The sequence below is a fragment of the Scyliorhinus torazame genome, chromosome 28, assembly GCF_047496885.1.
Source record: "Scyliorhinus torazame isolate Kashiwa2021f chromosome 28, sScyTor2.1, whole genome shotgun sequence".
Taxonomy (NCBI): domain Eukaryota; kingdom Metazoa; phylum Chordata; class Chondrichthyes; order Carcharhiniformes; family Scyliorhinidae; genus Scyliorhinus; species Scyliorhinus torazame.
Window position 1 is genome coordinate 19,942,545 of NC_092734.1, and position 19,933 is coordinate 19,962,477.

At 46.0% G+C, this 19,933-nt stretch overlaps 1 protein-coding gene across 11 annotated transcripts in view; it reads left to right on the plus strand.

The window, feature by feature from the left end:
* The window catches only part of kcnma1a (potassium large conductance calcium-activated channel, subfamily M, alpha member 1a), a 1,078,085-nt gene that overhangs the window by 746,374 nt on the left and 311,778 nt on the right, over positions 1 to 19,933 (plus strand). For 9 of the 11 annotated variants that reach the window (XM_072491599.1, XM_072491594.1, XM_072491597.1 and 6 more), the window contains 2 exons: positions 586 to 677; positions 19,471 to 19,581. In XM_072491599.1, the coding sequence (XP_072347700.1) occupies positions 586 to 677; positions 19,471 to 19,581 (203 nt within the window). Of the gene's footprint in view, positions 1 to 585; positions 678 to 762; positions 855 to 19,470; positions 19,582 to 19,933 lie in introns of all 11 variants that reach the window. The other 2 variants (XM_072491595.1, XM_072491602.1) reach the window with 1 other exon arrangement.

Below are 19,933 nucleotides of genomic sequence, written 5' to 3' on the forward strand. Positions count from 1 at the left end.
AGTGTTTGTTGCACGAAACATGGCAGATAGAAATTTTCTCTTGACTACTTTTGCATTTTTTCCCCCCTTCAATGCTGAATCTTGTGAGCAGACCTGGACTTGTTTGGCTGTTACATGATCAGCTCTGACTTTTTTTTATTACATTTTTTAATTTTTCTTCGAAAACATGATTTTGGTCCAATTATTTTCATTGAAAAAATTCCTAAAACTCACAAACTAAACTGGTGCAAGTTCTTCTGAGCCCTTGGCCTCATTTGTTCTTTTAGAGACTGTATAGTTTATTTGTTGCCTTTACTGTTAGAAAAAAATCTCTTGAGTAGATGAATCATTCTCACAACATAGTTTCAAAAAACTCCAATTCCTTTAGATTCTTCAGAAAAAGAACCCTTTCCTTGTTAAAAAGCTGAGCCATTTTGCTTTGTGAGTTCTAGTTTTGGCAGAGCTGAGATCTTCTTCACAGATCTGACTTATTCTTTTACAGTTTCAGATCTTAAGAACATCTTCTGAACCTTAGAGCACAGCATCCCACCCCCCTCTTTGGCCTCTCTTTTTAGTCTATTCTTCTGTCTCCTATCTTCTTCTTAGGCCATGTTTGCGAGCTACGTCCCTGAAATCATAGAATTAATAGGAAACCGCAAGAAATATGGTGGTACCTATAGTGCGGTTAATGGAAGAAAGTAAGTATCTCATGGGCTTCTGCTGCCTCTGATGCAGTAGAACACTCTCTGCATGCCATTTTCTTTTTCTGTTTCGTGCATGTAGGCAATGTTTGCTCGCTACGTACCAGAAATTGCTGCTCTCATCCTTAACCGGAAGAAATATGGAGGGACTTTTAATGCGACCCGAGGCAGAAAGTAAGTCAAACCGGACAAAAGGTGTGCTTGTGTGGCCTCTAACCCACAGAGATTTGATACTTTGTTTGCACTGTGATGTCAGATGTTAAGGCTAGGCTTGTCACATTGCCGTTGGAGGACTATGGGCTCTGATAAGGCATATGGCACATTTGTTAACTGTTTCTTTTTTTGCTAGTGCCTCAAACAAGAATTCCTGTTGTTTTATCAAGTCTACAGCACATAAGGTTGAAGAAAAGCATGGCAGTCAGACTATTCCAGCTACCTTGTTTTGGCTCTCCCCTCCCCCCCCCCCCCCCTCCCCTAAAAAAGCACAACATCATTGTTCCAATTTTCATATTTACATTGTGTCATTCAAAATGATTTATTTCAAAATTTCCATTTTTTTAAACCATATTTAATCTGGCCTTGTAGTCAGTTCTTCCATTGCTCTGATGTTTTCATCTTTGTTTGCTGCGTGCAGCTTTTTGTACTTTCCATGTTTCATCAAAGCCCATGTGACTCTTCCTTGGAAACCATTTCACGAGGGCTTGCCAGAGGCTCGTCTGTCACCAGTGTTCAGTTCTCTGATACTGTGTGGTCTGAAACCTTGGCCCTGTAATCCCCTGGATCCCTCCCTTCCCTTCCCCTCCCCCAAACTCTGGAAGACCTCAACTCCCAGCCCACCGGATCCTCAATGCTTTTTGGCTTGCTTTACAATCTCTGTCAGCAGCCTCCTTGTCTGAGCGGGCGTTTTCCCCTTTTTAGATAGTCATTGCTTGTTGCTTCTGCTGATTTTTTTTTTTGTCTTTGTGAATTCCCTCAGATTTTTAATCCCACCTTGGATTATCCCACCCTAATTGAAACTCAGCTCTTTCATCAGCACACAAACTGCCTGGTGGAGATAACATTTTGTGAAACAGTTCTTAATTGATGTTTGGCATAAAGCTTTTAAGACCTTTAGTCACTTGGACTTTGCACAGCACTTGTATAGCTGAGAAACACTGTGTGAAAGTCAGCATCATTTGTTTTATGTCTCATTTCCCCATTAGCAGGAGAAGATTGACGATATGTTATGTTTGGCCAACATTTTGGTTTTCATTTGGACGCTAATGTTCAGAGAACAAATTGTCAGAACATTCAGACTCTCTGCCCAGGAGATAAGACCATGTGGTAATAATTTCCAGCCATGCAATGTCTTAAAGCACAGCTGGCAAGCGTGGCTTCTGGCCTCAGCCGTGATAGCTGGCTGCAGTTCTTGTCTTTCGTTTAATTGCAACTTTTTTTTTACTAAAGAGAAAGTTGATGCAAAGTGACATCTTATAAACAACTTATTTTCCAGCTTTCTAATTTTACCGTATCAACATAGCACTCAACATAAACATTCATTTTGCACAGCAACAGAATGTCTAAACACCAATTAAGAGAGCTTGCAGTTCGTTAGCTGTCATTATTCATAAGCGTTCAGCAATGAAAGTTAGAAAAAGTAAAGCCTGCCCTGACATTATGGAATTGCATTGCTCGGAATCCAGTGCAGCCTAGCAGGCAGCCACTGGTGCAGTTTGACACGAGAAGCAAAATATACTAAGGTTTCCCCATCACCCATCTTCTGAAATGTCTAAAACTGTTGCATTCCTTAAGAAACTTTATCACAGGACAGCCAGCAGCACTTTCTATGAGGAGGGCTATGTTTTTAATGCACTTAGCACAATGAGACGAGGATTAGAGCAGTAGTCGGAGGTGTGGCGGAGTCTGGTGCTGATGCTGGAGCTGCTCTTTACCTGTCTGCCCCTGGTCTGTGCTGCATGGCTGCATTTGCATGTTAACTCACCGTAACCCTGGTTAATTCCACTGTGTTACGTCTTTGGGCTTTCTGTTACATTGTTTATTTCTTTCCTTCTTAATGTAAATGCTAATTGTGTTTGACTGCTGCCTGTTTCCAACAATGTTTTTTTTGCTCAGTCGGGTTGTCCACTGAGGGTTTTGACTTGAATTTGCCCCTCGAGATGTAAATGTTGATGTATTTGTCAAATTGAAGCACTATGATAACTCAGGTCAGTTACATAGTTGCTTCCCAAGCCATGCCCCCGGCCCAACAAAAATAAATAAATGGACTGCCAGATATCAGCCACATACATCACCAGGGCGTATCCATACCCCTCCCTATGTTTGTCAGTCATTGGTTGTGTTTCTGTTTCCCTCCCACTTCCAGAGATCTGAAAACATTGATCGACTGGAAAACTAGCATGGATCTAACTCCAGGAAGTTTCTCTCCTTCGTATCACTCTTATTTTCAGAATTACCGCTTGGGAACAGATGCCCTGTGCTGGATTTAAGGGATTAGGATCATGTTCTCCACCATCACCATCCTAGCCGCTACTTGATCAGTATTTTTTTGAAACAAGGCTGGCTCTTAACAATGTCAATGCTGTCAGCCTCTGAGCTGTCAGGATATGACACATTGATTGCCAATGGTGAGTAAAGATCATTGTTGGATCTGCACCACAGCAAGCAGAGAGGGTTAAATTCACTGACACCAGAAATACAATTGGGCCCAATGGCTCGGTTTGCCTCATTCCCTTTTTAGCTTGCCTTTCAGATTTGGGATGAGTTGAATCTTTATTGTATGCTTGCGGCAACCTACTAGCTGAAGCTGGTGCCAGTACGCAGCTCACCATCAGTGGACCTGGTAATCTCCTTGGATTTCACGAATGACATGCTGTTGCAATGTAATGACACTTTTAATCGGCACAGGATTTAAAATACTTGGTAGATCATCAGAAAACAGGAATGGTAGCAACATGCAATTATCAGCTGAGCTTCCTGCCAGTTGGCATTATCAAGGGAACAGGGTGGTATGTCTGAGACATGTTATGCTAGCTATACCCTTGTCCCTATTAATGTAGAATGATCCTGTGACAGTTTTAATGGAAGCAAATAAAAATACCAGTTTCGACTATTAAGTAGTCTTAGAACCAAACTCTATTAAATGTCTGGTTAATCAGCTACATACAACATGCTGTTGACACAAAGAACTAATGTAAACAAAGGGCGGGTTTTACTGGCTGTTCACGCCGGCGGGATATTCCTATCCCATGTGGGAGCACAGGTTTCCCAGCGACGAGGGGTGCAGTCAATGGGAAATCCCGCTACCAATAACAGGACTAGTAAATCCTGCGGGCCGGCCGACTCTGCCGCAGAAAACCATGCAGCGGGTTGGTCAGTTAATCCCGCCGAAGGATTCCAGTTTCAAAATTTGCATCAACAAAATGACTCTTGAATTGTTTCAGTTCTACTTATTTTTAATTCATTTCTTGCATTCAAATATCAGTATGGAATCTGTTCCAAATCAGCCTCTTCATATAATTCAATTAAAAGTTACAAAATAGAGGAAGGAAAGTTAGATGGTACCCATTTGAGATGACCGTTCACCTGTGACAGTCAGTATTGCACCGAATGCTTTTCTCCATCACGATAAGGTAAGGGTGTTTTTATTGCTTTATTTTGAATCTCAGTCATGGATTTTGGGGACTGAGAATGTGTTTCCCGCTCACCCTGATGGTGGTGGATTTGCATCTGAAGTGTTGGCTGTCTGGGAAAAGGGCAGTCCCAGATTATAATCCAAATCACTCCCAAATTGTTTGGTGCAATGTATTTGTGTGCAAAAGTCTTGTAAAGATTGTGATCACTGATTGGCAATCAATGTCGGACAATTTAAAGGTGTGTGCGCTGAACTCTGACAGTCCAGTTATGTATTTCAATATTGTCGGGCTTTACCTGTCTGCTGGTGGATACATGTCTGAATTTTGCAGGGTATTTTCAGGTATCCATCAGATGTCTGGTGGTGGGAATAAATCTGAATCTTGCCATGCTATTTGTGAGTATATATTAGGTGTCTGCTGTCTGGTGGTGGGTATATATCCCAAGTCCTGCTGGACTATTTTTGGGTATGCATCAGGTGTCTGGCAGTCTGGTGGTGGGTACATGTCAAAATCCCTGGTGGTACAGAAAAGGCTCCATTTATCCAAGCTCTGCAATTATGGAATCAACACTTCTGTAGAGCTTTCCAAACCATTGGGACTCTGGAGTTAATGGATAAGGCTGTTGGTGGTAACTTTGGGGTACAGCCAGCATTTTTCAATCTCTCCCTCAAGGACCTAGTTCTTGAAAGTAACTACAAGGCCCCAGAACTAATGGCCATCAGCATCCTATCTCTGTTCCATTTAGTTATGGAGAACCGTGATTGGTGCACCAGCATGATTGACCACTGAATAGCTGGGCAGAAAATCCCCATGTGACAAGCTCCCACTCGGGCAGGTGTAAAAAGAGCAGTGGGTGGGAGGGAGATGCAAAATGAGCATTAATATTTATTTTCACAACTCAATTCCTCCCATTTGGCTCCTATCAGCTTCCACAGGCCTGGATAACTGTTCTTGGCTATTCTGGAAATGGTGTTTCACACTTGGGGTACCAGAAGACATTCAAAACGATGAAAACGTAGCAGCTCGTCTTTAACATTAATTTCATTGTACTCTTGATTTGAGCCTTTTCTTGACTACCAGGGGGAGCAGTGAATACAGGAGCTTAAAGCCTGAAACACCTTACTTGTACACTCAACAGGAACACATGTTCGAAGAAATGGCTATAGAAGCCATTGTTTCCCTAAAATATGTTTCCATGTGATTGAAGATGCTTTAGTAGGATTATATTTTTACACCATTAACAATGGAGGTGACTTATGTTGAATATTTTCCAAATTGTTATTAGCATCTACTGGAAACTCATCTAATGACCAGATTACTTTAGATGTGCTTTCATCTTCTAATCAAAGTTACACAGCTTCTTACAACGTAACGTTGCTTAATGTTCTGTTAAATTGTCAAAAAAAGTTTTTGGATTCTGTGCATATCTAATTACTCTTTTAAAGGCCCAGAGATTTGAATTTATAAAAAAGATTAAATGTTTTGCTTCAAATTTAATTGACTGCCCATGCTGCTATCTGACTCCTCAATTATTCATTTTTACCACCTTGAAAACCCATTCCTGGGCCTCCATACAGATGTTAGGTTTTATTGACCATTTCCTTTTTTTTGCTGTCTTAACTTTGTCTCCTCCCTTCCAGCCCCAGCAGTGCCTCTGCCACTGTCCAAATCTTATATATATTAAACTCACTCTTGGTCATTCAGAGCATTTGGTTCTTCTTGCGATATTATTGGAATTCTGTGTCCATACTTTTGTAAAAACAAATTTGTTATTTCAGCAGCTTAAATTCAACGTTGTTTGTTCTTTAAATGAGTCTCCCAAGGACAACACTAGTCCATTGTGTCCAACCCTTGGCACCAAACTTTGGGAAGAATGTGAAGGCTTTGGAGAGGGTGCAGAAGAGATTCACTCAAATGGTTCCAAGCATGGGATATCAATTATGGTTGTGTGTTTCGACTGGAGGAGGGTTGTTTTCCTTAGGGCAGAGGCCGCTAAGAGGGAATTTAGTACTGAAATGCACTGTCTAATAGGGTGGTGAAAGCAGATTCATTAGTAGCCTTCAAAAGAAATTGGGTAAATATTTGAAGGAGAAAATTTGTCATGATATGGGGAAAGTGTCAGGACATGGGGCTAACTGAATTGCCCTTCAAAAGTGCTAACACCAACTTGATGGCCCCCTTCTACATTGTATTAAACTATGATTTTTGATGACTTAACTGAACTCATGGGGCCAGAATGCTACAACTGGTCCCAGGTAGAGAGGAGAATGTGAGCCAGAATTCTTTTTAAAAATAAATTTAGAGTACCCAATTCATTTATTCCAATTAAGGGGCAATTTGGAGTGGCCAACCCACCTAGCCTGCACATCTTTGGGTTGTGGTGGTGAAACCCACGCACACATGGGGAGAATGTGCAAACTCCACACGGACAGTGACCCAGAGCTGGGATCAAACCTGAGACGTGCCGTGAAGCAACAGGGCTAACCCACTACGCCACCGTGCTGCCCATCAGCCAGAATTCTTGCTCCTGTTTGCTACCTTATGTTTCCTAGCAGAAACGTGCCTGGTGAATGTTGCTTTTGGGTTAAGCTCAGTTATTGTGATGTCTCCTCAGCAGAATATCACACCGATACTTGAGCATGGTGATGAGCAATGATTATTTCCATGAGGTATCACAGGGCATGATGTCCATCGAACAATATCTCAGCCAGATGTTGACAATGTCAGAGGTTGGGAACTGAAAAGTAGCCAAAATCAAATGCACTCAGTATGGCCCAGTGCTTCAGATCTGTGTCAGAACCTCTAATCACCACCCACAGAGATCAGACACAAAGTTACCTACTTACCTTCCAACAATTTTCTGGGCCTATCTTCCAATGGAGGGTCCTTCCAAACCAGGGTGGTAGGTGAGGGTGTAGGGTGGCAGGTAAATGGGTGAGGGAGGTAGGGTGGCAGTTGGGTGAAGGGGTAGTGTGTTTGGCAGGTTGGACGTAGGTAGTCAGGGGAGATAGTGGGGGCAGGGCAGGGGCGTAGTCGGATCGGGGGTTATCGGGGGCAATTAGGTCGGGGAGTGAGGTCAGGGAGTGGGGTAGTAAAGCTGGAGGGTAGTTGGGGTTTGGGGTGATTGTTGGGGGTCAAGGGTGAGTCGGAGGGCCAAGGGGGTAGTCGGGGTGGGGGATGTGGCGGCAGTTGGGGGTTCCAGTGGGGAGTTGGTGGATGGGATGGGGTGGGGGTTAGCAATCAGTAATACAGTTAGCAGTCAGTAATACAGTTACTCAGAAGTTGGAACTGCTTTTAATCCTTCTAACTTTTCCTCGGTAACTATTTGGGTAAGTAAGTCAGAAACATCCAAAGTCTCTGACTCTATCTCTGAGTTGGAGGCTATTTCAGAGGGGTCCACTATTCGAGAAATTTCCCATCAGAAGTGCATACTTCCTGGGAAATTCCCAAGTAGTCGGGACATCCGAGACATCCTGTAGCGCATCTTGGGGTTGCCTATGTGGTCCAACCACAGGGAGGTTTCACGCTCTGGGCCCTTTAAAACAGCTCAGAGAAAGAAATATTTTCACCAGTTTCATCCTCCTCTTTTCTGCAGTGTTAACTGATGCTGGAATTCTACAGGCACAAAATCCTCCATTACTATGCGTGAGTAACCATTCTCCATGGCTGAGCCCATACAGTGAATGCCAACAGTTGATCTGATGGAGGGAGACACCATCAAATCATAGAATTCCTACAGTGCAGAAGGAGGCCATTCAGCCCATAGAGTGTGCACCAACACTCTGAAAGAGCATTTCACCTAGGCCCCCACCCCCGTAACCCAGTAACCCCACCTATCCTTTTGGACACCAAGGGACAATTTAGCATGGCCAATCCACCTAACCTGAGCTGTGGGACTGTGGGAGGAAATCGGAGCACCCGGACGAAACCCACGCAGACGCGGGGAGAATGTGTAAATTCTACAAAGTCACCCAAGGCTGGAATTGAACCCGGGTCCCTGGTGCTGAGAGGCAGCAGTGCTAACTGTTAACAGTTAACACAGTGTCTTATGTTAGATCAGTTTTCCTCGTACGAGTAACTTCTCCTGACGAGTGCCCAGAGGCAGGAGCAATACTCACAATTTAAATTAAAATAATTAGGACACACAAGAAAAATACTCCTAGCCTCTCTTCCACTCCACAGTCTGGTTTATACTATTGGTAAAACTCCATTCAGGCACATTATCTAGTTAAACGTGCTCCAATGCTACATTTATTTCTGAACACTGTCTGGGTGTGAGGTAAATTGGTTGATGCTGCTGCCTCTGTAAGAGCCACATGAAGATGTGATTGATTCTCACCCCCTCCCCCACATTCAGATGCCGCTGTACCAAAGTAGAACTGGAAATAAATGCTATGCTGGATTGTGCTGGATGCGGTTTCCAGATTTCAGGACTTTACTGGAAAATTAAAGTCGGAAAGGCAAGTTGCAAATTGCAATCTGCAAACAAATGTGGACATGCAAACCACAGCTGTTTGTCTTTTGCTGCTATTGCCGTAGAATCTGCAGATACAAAACAAATGGACAGATTGCCACAGCCAAGCCCATTAAAAAAAACTCCAACTTGAAGTAGCTCTGTGGTACAAATGAGACAAATTAAACAGAACAAACATATACACAGTGATATAAAATACATGCATGCACTCATGCGCACACATGCTCTCTTATATAATCACAAAAGGCTCTTTGGAGAAACAATCTCTTTTGTTTCACTTCTTTTGCCTCCTCCAAGAACATCTGCATCCCTTCACATTGTCCTTTCCATTTCACTGTCAAGCTAAGAATCGTATTTTAAATTGAAATGCCTCCATGAGATCCTAATCACATAATGTTCTTCAAACTCGCCAAGAGCAGTCTGGATGAAGCATCTGTCCTTCACTGGTGAGTTCAACCAGTGTTTTAGAAAGAGCAAAATAATGGCAGCTTTCATAGATAATTATACTCCACATACCAGTTTTCCTTGTCAACATCTGTGACACTTAGCACTAAAAGTCAAAGCTAAATATATTCTAGCAGGCAGTATAAGAATGAAAGACTTTGCATTCAAATACCGCCTTACACCACCTGAGGTCTTCCCAAAGCACTTTACAACCATTGAGGTAATTATTGAAGTGTGGTTACTGTTGTAATGTACAAATAATGGTGAATGCAAGAAAGTATATTGGAAGATGAGAGTGGACCCAATTTGAAGTGTGTAACATTATGAGGGGCATAGATAGGGTGGATAGGGAGGAATTTCTCCCTCTCAGCAGAGAGTGGTCAATGACCAGAATAATAGATTTAAGGTAAGGGGCAGGAGGTTTAGAGGGATTTGAGGAATAACCTTTTCACCCAGAGGGTGGTGGGAGCGTGGAACTCACTGCGTGAAAGGGTGGTAGAGGCAGACCCCTCACAACATCTTGAGAAGTATTTAGATACAAGGCTACGGACCAAGTGCCTGACAATGGGATTAGGGTAATGCTTGATGGCCAGTGCAGACACGATGGGCCAAAGGGCCTCTTTTTGTGCTTTAAAAACTCTTTGAGATGAGGAAAATACCTGCACGCGGTGGAGATCTGACATAAGAACAAGAAAAGGTTGTCATTCCGCATCTGAAAGTGAAAGGGCCTTGGAACTCGAGAGCATCTATACCATCCGCCTGCCATTCCCTGTCAGATGCTGGATGACATGCTGTGTAGCACCTTCTGCTCACAGTGCTTTTCGTACATTATTTCATGCAGCTGAGGCCTCACAATCTGACCCATCCTGTGCCAGGTAAAACTCAGAGCGCTGTAGCACCTTCCCCCGAGCCTCCACACAAGTTAATTGATCGATTTGTCATGTTAAAAATGTAAACCAGCCACCTCATACGTTTTCTCCGTCTGTCACAGTCTATTGCACCTTTGTTTCAAAATCCCACCATTATTACTTAGTTACTTGTTCAGCAAGTTAGAAATACCCCTGAAGTGCAACACATTTACCAATGACAATCACTGCAGTTAACGCTGTTGCCAACGTTGTTCCATGTTTTGCTTAGTCTATTATTATTTTAGTGTAAAATTGCAATATACAACTTGTCATGATATTCAAGTGAACATCACAGCACATACACACATACATAATGATAGACAGAGTAACGGACCAATTAGCACACACAACACGACAGCCAATCACAGACAAGAGCATGCACAGTACAAAACAAGAAACACGACACTTCCTGGGCAGTCCATCAGGAGACGGCACAGGGCAAGGACCTCAAAGCCAGACACTCACACTGTCACCACGTGCTGAGTACTAAGCTTGTTGTATAAATAGTTTAAAAGAATAAAACTGCGTTGTACCAATCGCAACCGTGTTGGTTCGTCTGTATCTCAGAGCACCCAACACTTCATGGTACCAGAAGTGAATCGAAACCTACTCACAAATCTGCCATCCTGCGCCATGGACACCGTCAACACGCCGTTGCAAGTCGCTGGGAACCTGGGCATAAATTGGACGCTGTTCAAGCAGCGCTTCGAACTCTTCATGGAAGCCAACGAAAAACAGGGCGCCTCGGATAAAAGGAAGATCGCCATCCTCCTCACCACCGCAGGTCAGCACGCCATCCATGTATAACTTCCTGGTGTTCGCGGAAGGCGAGGACAAATCTAAATATGTCACGGTCCTCCTCAAGCTCGACCAACACTTCAACATTGAGGTCAACGAGAGCTTTGAGAGGTATGTCTTCCAGCAACGCCTGCAAGGTAAGGATGAGCTCTTTCAGTCCTTCCTGACGCATCTCCGCATACTCGCGCAGTCCTGCGGTTACGACACCACCTCAGAGTCCATGATCCGGGACCAGATCGTTTTTGGGGTTGCCTCCGGCAGCCTACGCCAGCAGCTTCTAAAAATAAAAGGCCTGACCTTAGCATCTGCAGTTGAAGCCTGTGTCCTGCATGAGAACGCGACTAGCCGCTATGCCCAATTTCAGGCGACCAAATCGGCACGGAGGGGGTCCTACGCGACCGGATCGGCAAGCCAGGCGACCCAAGAGGCTGAACGGGTCCAGGCGATCAAGTTTCTCCCGGCCCGCGGCCCGGACGAGGGCGGCCGTTTCGCGCGCTTTTCGAGGCCTCCCGCGCTTGGGCGCGCCAAAACCTACGGCAACACTGAGGGACGTGATGCGCAGGCGCGCTCGACGCAAGACCGAACTGCGCATGCGCAGTGGCGTAATGAACGCCATGACGCACGACGTGCGGCAACTGTGGAGCTGCACACTTAAAAGGGCAATGTCCCGCAAAAAACCGACAATGCCTACGCTGTGGCAAGGTGGGCCACTACGCTGCTTACTGTCGAGCGGCTCAACCTGTTGATCTTCCGCATCTCCGACAACCTCGCAGGAACGTGCGGACCATTCAGCCTACACATTACGACATCCAAACCGATGACACAGATGACCAAGACGCCTTCCGGGTTGCGGTCATTGATGGGAACCGGGTCAACATAATCAATCCGGGCGATGAATGGTGTGCCACCCTGACGGTCAAACGATTGCCGATCACTTTCCGCCTGGACACTGGCGCTTCCGCCAACCTCATAGCATGGTCAGCCTTGTACGCCATGAAGGTCAGACCACCAATCCCGGTGCAGGATGGTCGACTACAACGGGAACGTTATCCCGGCTATGGGATCTTGCCAGCTCCAGGTGACACACAACACACACACGGCCATAATCTCGTTCGAGTTAGTCGGCTCATCGAAGGGACTCCCTGCTGGGCGCACAGGCATGTAAGGCTCTCCACCTCGTGCAACGAGTCCCCTCTCTCTCTCCAGTTGGCACATCTGACTTCCCGGATGCAGAGGTCAACGCACAGCTCCAATCGCTCCTCGCCCACAACCAGGAGGCATTCGAGGGCAGTGGAACACTGCCATACACCTACCAAATTCGCCTCAAACCGGACGCCATCCCGGTCATTCACGCACCTCGCAGGGTTCCTGCGCCACTTAAAGACCGCCTCAAGCAGCAGCTGCAGGATCTCCAGGACCATGGGGGTCCTATCCAGGGTCAGCTCCATGGTGTGTGTCAAGAAGCCCTCCGGCGAGCTACGCATCTGTATTGAATCCAAAGACCTCAATAATAATATCATGAGGAAACATTATCCCATACCCAAACGGGAGGAGATCACCAGTGAAATGGCCCAGGCAAAAATATTTACGAAACTGGATGCTTCTAAGGGGTTTTGGCAGATCCAACTCGATCCCTCCAGCCGAAAGCTATGCACCTTCAACGGCAGGCTCTGCTACAACCAGATGCCATTTGGCATCATCTTGGCATCCGAGGTCTTTCATAGGATCATGGAGCAGATGGTGGAAGGCATCGAAGGGTTGCGCGTATATGTGGATGACATCATCATCTGGTCCACCACACCACAGGAGCACATATATCGTCTCCAACGTGTTTTTGCCCGCATATGGGAAAATGGCCTGCGCCTCAACCGAGCCAAGTGTTCCTTTGGCCAGACCGAGTTGAAGTTCCGGGGGAACCATATCTCCCGGTCAGGGGTCTGTCCGGATGCAGACAAGGTGAGCGCCACCACAGCCATGCCGCAGCCGGCCGACAAGAAAGCAGTGCTATGCTTCCTCGGCATGGTCAACTTCCTGGGGAAGTTCATTCCCAACCTTGCCTCCCACACGACGACTCTGCGCCACCTCGTCAGAAAATCCACAGAGTTCCAGTGGCAACACACACACCAGCTGGAATGGGAGGAGCTCAAACTCAAACTCACCACTGCACGTTTTTGGCGTTTTTTGACACGTCTCGTGCCAACAAAATCTCGACTGATGCCAGCCAATCCAGCATTGGAGCAGTGCTCCTGCAGCGGGATGACACGGCATCATGGGCCCTACTTGCCTATGCATCGCGAACCATGACCCCCACAGAGCAGCGCTACGCGCAGATCGAAAAGGAGCGGCTGGGCTTGCTAACCGGTTTAGACAAGTTCCATGATTATGTATGTGGTCTTCCCCAGTTCACTGTTGAAACTGACCACCGCCCCCTGGTCCGCATAATAAACAAGGACCTGAACGAAATGACCCCTCGCCTCCAGCGCATCCTACTTAAACTCAGGAGGTACGACTTCCAATTGGTCTACACTCCAGGGAAGGAACTCATCGTTGCGGATGCCCTATCCAGAGCAGTGAGAACACCGCCAGATGCGGAGGGGTTCGTATGTCAGGTCGAGGTGCAGGTGGCTTTCACATCGGCAATTCTGCCAGCTGACGATTCCAGACTGGCCCGTATTCGCCGAAAGACTGCGGCCGAACCCCTTCTCCAGCGTGTGATGTGTCACATGACGGGAGGGTGGCTCAAAGGGCAGTACACGCAGTTCTACAATGTCCGAGACGACCTGGCCGTCATTGATGGCGTCCTTCTAAAGCTGGACCGGATTGTGATTCCGCACAGCATGCGCAAGCTGGTTCTCGACCAACTACACGAAGGCCACTTGGGGGTCGAGAAGTGCACACGGAGGGCCCGAGAAGCGGTATACTGGCCGGGCATCAGTGACGATATTGCCAATATGGTGCTCAACTGTACAACCTGCCAAAGGTTTCAGCCGGCGCAACCTCCTGAAACGCTTCTGCCCCATGAGCTGGTGACGTCCTCCTGGGCGAAGGTGGGTGTGGACCTGTTTCACGTGCTCGGCAAGGGCTATGTCATCATAGTTGACTACTTCTCCAACTACCCAGAAGTCATACGCCTGCACGATTTGACGTCATCTGCTGTCATCAGGGCCTGCAAAGACACCTTTGCTCGCCACGGCATTCCAATGACGTCATGTCGGATAATGGGCCCGGTTTCACCAGCCAGGAATGGTCATTGTTTGCTGCCTCGTATGGCTTCACACACGTGACGTCCAGCCCTCTGCACCCCCAGTCAAATATAAAGGCGGAGAAGGGCGTTCACATTGCCAAGCGGCTCCTCTGCAAGGCTGCTGCTGCCACGTCGGACTTCGGCCTCTCCCTACTGGCTTAATGCTCGGCCCCACTAGCCACTGGTCTCTCACCAGCACAGCTGCTGATGGGTCGCGCCCTCCGAACCACTGTGCCTTCCATCCTGGCGCCAACAATAGACCATGCTCCGGTACTGCATAGGATGCAACTGCAGCGCGGTCGCCAGAAGAGGTCATATGACACACGGGCAACTGATCTTCCCGCCCTGGCTCCTGGAGACGACGTCCGCATCCACCTACCAGATGGTGGCTGGTCAGCACCTGCCGAAGTTCTCCGACGCGTGGCTCCCCGCTCGTTCCTGGTACGCATGCCTGATGGATCCGTGCGTAGGCGCAATCGCCGGGCTCTTCGCCTACTTCCACGCTCGCAACGAGACCTTACACTGATGCCGTGTCCTCCTGTGGGCCCGGATAGCGACTTCGTGGAGCTGCCTGCTACCATGCCCCTTCCGTCGCCGCCCGTGGCCAGGCCCGCACCTCAGCCGGTGGTTCCAGACCCACCCTTGAGGCGGTCAACCCGAATTCGTCGCCCACCTACTAGACTGGACTTATGAGACTGTTTACATGTTGAACTCATGCAACCGCTGTTTTAACATGTCTATGTTATTCTCGTTACAGGCATTCGTTTTCTTGTTACACATTTCCACGTTTTTTTTTGTTATGGTACAACCTCGTTATTATGTCACACCCGACATCGCCCCTTGTATATAGTTAAGCCCCATGTACATGCTGTAAATATTACACACACACACATTTAGCTGCACTCAGTACACATTTCTATTTATAACCACGTAGGCACATAATCTTGTAAAAAAAAGGGGGGATGTCATGATATTCAAGTGAACATCACAGCACATACACACATACATAATGATAGAGCAACGGACCAATTAACACACACAACACGACAGCCAGTCACAGACAAGAGCATACACAGTACAAAACAAGGAACACGACACTTCCTGGGCAGTCCATCAGGAGGCGGCACAGGGCAAGGACCTCAAAGCCAGGCACTCACACAGTCACCACGTGCTGAGTACTAAGTTTGTTATATAAATAGTTTAAAAGAATAAAACTGCGTTGTACTAATCGCAACCGTGTTGGTTTGTCTGTATCTCAGAGCACCCAACACTTCACAACCCACACCTGAAAATAATGAACCCCCCCCCACGCCATGGATTTACATACGGACAGTGAAATTGAGGATTCCCAGATGACGACATGCTGTTTGCTTATCTCTTAGACAACTTCGAATTTACAGCAGTTACCCAACTTTTATAATCAAAAGACATTCTCAACACTTCACAATTTTTATAGCTGACAATAAACAAATTTGTACTTGACCCCAACTTTATTTTCTTCCTCTGTTGAGGGTAGAGGCATGGGCGCCGACAGCCCTCAATACCTCATGCAAACATGTGAATCTGGATATCTACAACTTCTTCGAGCGGGTTGTTGTATGAGGTTTGTGAAGAGGTTTATTGGGGTTGGAATGTGAAGGGGTTTATTGGGGTTGGTGTGTGAAGGGGGTTATTCACCTGTGAATATAGTTTGTGAAGGGGTTTATTGGAGTTGGTGTGAAAAGCGGTTTATTGGTCTGTGAATGTGGTTTGTGAAGGGGTTTATTGGGGGTGATATGCAAAGGGGTTTATTGGGGTTGCTGTGAGAAGGGGTTTATTGGGGGCGATATGCAAAGGGGTTTATTGGGGTTGCTGTGAGAAGGGGTTTATTGGGGGTGATATGTGAAGGGGTTATTGGGGTTGCTGTGAGAAGGGGTTTATTGGGGGTGGTATGAGAAGGTTTATTGGGGGTGATATGCGAAGGGGTTTATTGGTTTGTGTATGTGGTGTGTGAAGGGGTTTATTGGGGTTGCTGTGAGAAGGGGCTTATTGGGGGTGATATGCGAAGGGGTTTATTGGGGGTGATATGCGAAGTAGTTTATTGGGGGTGATACGCGAAGGGCTTTATTGGTTTGTGAATGTGGTGTGCGAAGGGATTTATTGGGGTTGGTATAAGAAGGGATTTATTGGTCTGTGTATGTGATTTGTGAAGGGATTTATTGGGGTTGGTATAAGAAGGGATTTATTAGTCTGTGTATGTGGTTTGTGAAGGGGTTATTGGGGTTGGTATAAGAAGGGGTTTATTGGTCTGTGAATGTGGTGTGCGAAGGGATTTATTGGGGTTGGTATAAGAAGGGATTTATTGGTCTGTGTATGTGGTTTGTGAAGGGGTTATTGGGGTTGGTATAAGAAGGGGTTTAAAAGCAAATGACTGCCGATGCTGGAATCTGAAACCAAAAAGAAAATGATGGAAAATCTCAGCAGGTCTGGCAGCAATTGTAGGGAGAAAAAAGAGTTAACGTTTCGAGTCCAGATGACCCTTTGTCAAAGTTAAGGGGGATGAATATATATAAAGAAAGACAAGAGAGAAAGAAGTGGTAAAAAAAACAGTTCAAATGAAATGGGATGAAAATAAATGGGTCGAGGTGGGGTAGAGCTGATCATCTGAAGTTGTTGAATTCGATGTTGAGACCGGGAGGCTGTAGCGTGCCTAACCGGAAGATGAGATGTTGTTCCTCCAGTTTGCGTTGAGCTTCACTGGAACATTGTAGCAGACCAAGGACAGACATGTGGGCATGGGAGCAGGGTCTTGTGTTAAAATGGCAAGCAACAGAAAGGTCAGGGTCCTGAATGCGCACAGACCGAGGATGCTCAGCAAAGCGATCACGCAGTCTGCGTTTGGTCTCTCCGATATAGAGGAGACCACATTGGGAGCAGCGAATGTAATAAACCAAATTGGACGAGGTGCAAGTGAAACACTGCTTAACCTGGAATGTGTGTTTTGGGCCTGGGATGTTAAGCATGGAAGAGGTAAAGGGGCAGGTTTCACACCTTCTGCGATTGCATGGGAAGGTGCCATCGGTGATGAGAGGTGTTGGGTACGGTGGAGGAGTGGACTAGATTGTCTCAGAGGGAACGGTCTCTGTGGAATGCTGATAGAGGGAGTGAAGGGAAGATGTGTTTGGTGGTGGCATCACGCTGGGGTTGGTGAAAATGGCAGAGGATTATGCTTTGCATACGGAGGCTGGTGGGGTGAAGTGTGAGAAGAGGGAGACTCGATCCTTGTTCTGGGAGGGATGGGAGGGGGCGAGGGTAGTGGCGCGGGAGATGGACTGCACACCGTTGAGGGCCCTGTCAACAACTGTAGGTGGGAAATCACAGTTGAGGAAGAAGGAACACATTTTCGAAGCACCATTTTGGAAAGTGGTATCATCGGAACAAATGCGACGGAGGTGAAGGAGCTGAGAGACAGGGATGGAGTCCTTACAGGGTGTAGGGTGCGACGAGCTGTAGTCCAGATATCTGTGGGAGTCAGTGGGCTTGTAGTGGATATTAGTAGATAGGGGTTTATTGGGGTTGGTGTGTGAAGGGGTTTACTGGGGTTGGTGTGTGAAGGGGTTTACTGGGGTTGGTGTGTGAAGGGGTTTATTGGGGTTGGTATGTGAAGGGGTTTATTGGGGGTGGTATGAGAAGGGGTTTATTATTTAGTGTGCTGTTTTTAAAGGCATTTATTGAGGTTGGTGCGTGGAGTATGTGAAAAGACTTATTGGTTTGTTTTGTCTTGGTGTTTAATTGGAGCTGTTGTATTGGGTATATTAAGGGGATTATCAAACTTGATTTTAGTTCTCTTAGTCTGTCAACTTAAATGGTTATCAGCCCTGGCACAACATGTCTTGCTAGATAAGTCACTTTCTCAACTCTCTTGAAATTGTGTGTTGAGAGCTGTCTAATTGCCTCACATCCATCGATATACCTCTGCCTGTCTGGCACTAAATCTACCATGTCACATCAGTAAATCTTCAATATCCTGTTAGACTTTTATCAGACTTGACAATTGATTTCCCCTCATCAGTCTCAGCACATGATAGAAAAACTTGCACTACACCCAAACCGTAATACTCTAGGATTAATCAGATTGCTGTGATATTCACAGATCTACATATTCCATTCTCATCACATTTCAAATGCTTTTTCATCATTTCCAGTGTGATTCTTAAAGGTGCTCGTGAAAGAAGCTGTACATTTCATCAGGGTGTTTGAACACTTTTGGGCCCTTGTTTTAACACAAGTAAAACCAAATATTAAAGGGATACCCCGCAGCTTTGGACTTTGGGTAAACTCTTAATTCCTAGCTGCGGGTTATGTGTGACTGTTGTGAGTTTCTTCTTACAGTTGATTCTGAACTGTACTCTGGGTAGTGTGTTTATTTAGATAGCAATAAACATGTTTCGCGGCCATTCCCTGTGGCACATGATTGTTTGAGTGACATCAAAACTGAGCACGAAACAGTCACTGATGTATTTAAAAGCCTATTATAAGTGTTTCTCCTTCGTGTCTGCGTGGGTTTCACCCCCCCACAACCCAAAGATGTGCAGGTTAGGTGGATTGGCCATGCTCAATTGCCCCTTAAACTGGAAAAAAAATAATTGGGAACTCTTAAATTTATTTTTTTTAAATAAGTGTCTCTCCTTCATCCTCTTATACCCTCTTTTCCATTTGCAGTTCGAAGCGGCATTGGTATTTTCACTGAAAATGTTTCAAAACCTCTAAACTTTCAGTACTTTCAAATCGGGCTCAACCCGAGATTGATTGGCTGCTCCTGTGGAAGTGGCAGAAGATAGGCTTTTATTGTTGAAGTCAGTGAGAGTGGACAGACCAGGATTTCACCGCATTGCTTTGGCCAAACTCAGATGTGCCAATACTCCAGACTGGGATTATGCGTTTGATGAATCAGGTGTTTGCTTCTATCCTGTCCCCAGTACCTCATGTGGGTTTGATCTGGAGGAAAGTAAAAACTAGTGTTGTACTCGGAGCATATCAGGTAGAGGGGAGAGAGGCCTTTCGGGGCCAGTTTAGAAATCTTGATGGGGTTTAAATTATGGGATGCATTTGGTATTCCCCGCTCTCTTGTAAAATGGACACAGGATTCTAAAAGATTAGGAGCATTCCCTGCTTTTTCACAGACAGAAATCCATCACCTCCTGTCACAACACCACCATTTTGTCTCTCTGGTGAACTGCATTAATGTTGGAATCTTTTGATCTCCGCTCCGGCACTGATTGTTGACCTGGTTTACTTTCACTTTTAACAGGCACATAGTGGTGTGTGGACACATCACACTTGAGAGTGTCTCCAATTTTCTAAAGGACTTCTTGCACAAGGACAGGGATGATGTGAACGTAGAAATAGTTTTTCTGCACAAGTAAGTAACAGCTTTGGTTTGCATTGGAATAGTGATGTGCAGAGCCGCTCAGTCATGACTGAAATATTTCATGTTTCAATCCAAAGCCAGACACTGAAAAAAGAAAGAAGCCTGCATATTTGTGACCTTTTGGTCAGTCACGTGTGAAATAGGGTAGAGAGAGAGAGGGATACGGACACAAGTGTCAAATGCGGCCTTGTTTCATGTTTATATGTCGTCACATACTTCTTAAGAAAGCCCAATGTCTGAAAAGTGCAACGTTGTGTACCCAGCAATTGCTAGAAGGCCAGTTTGAACTGGATTGGTGGCTTCATGAGTATAGACATTGCAGGACGTAGGTCTCGGTTTCGAC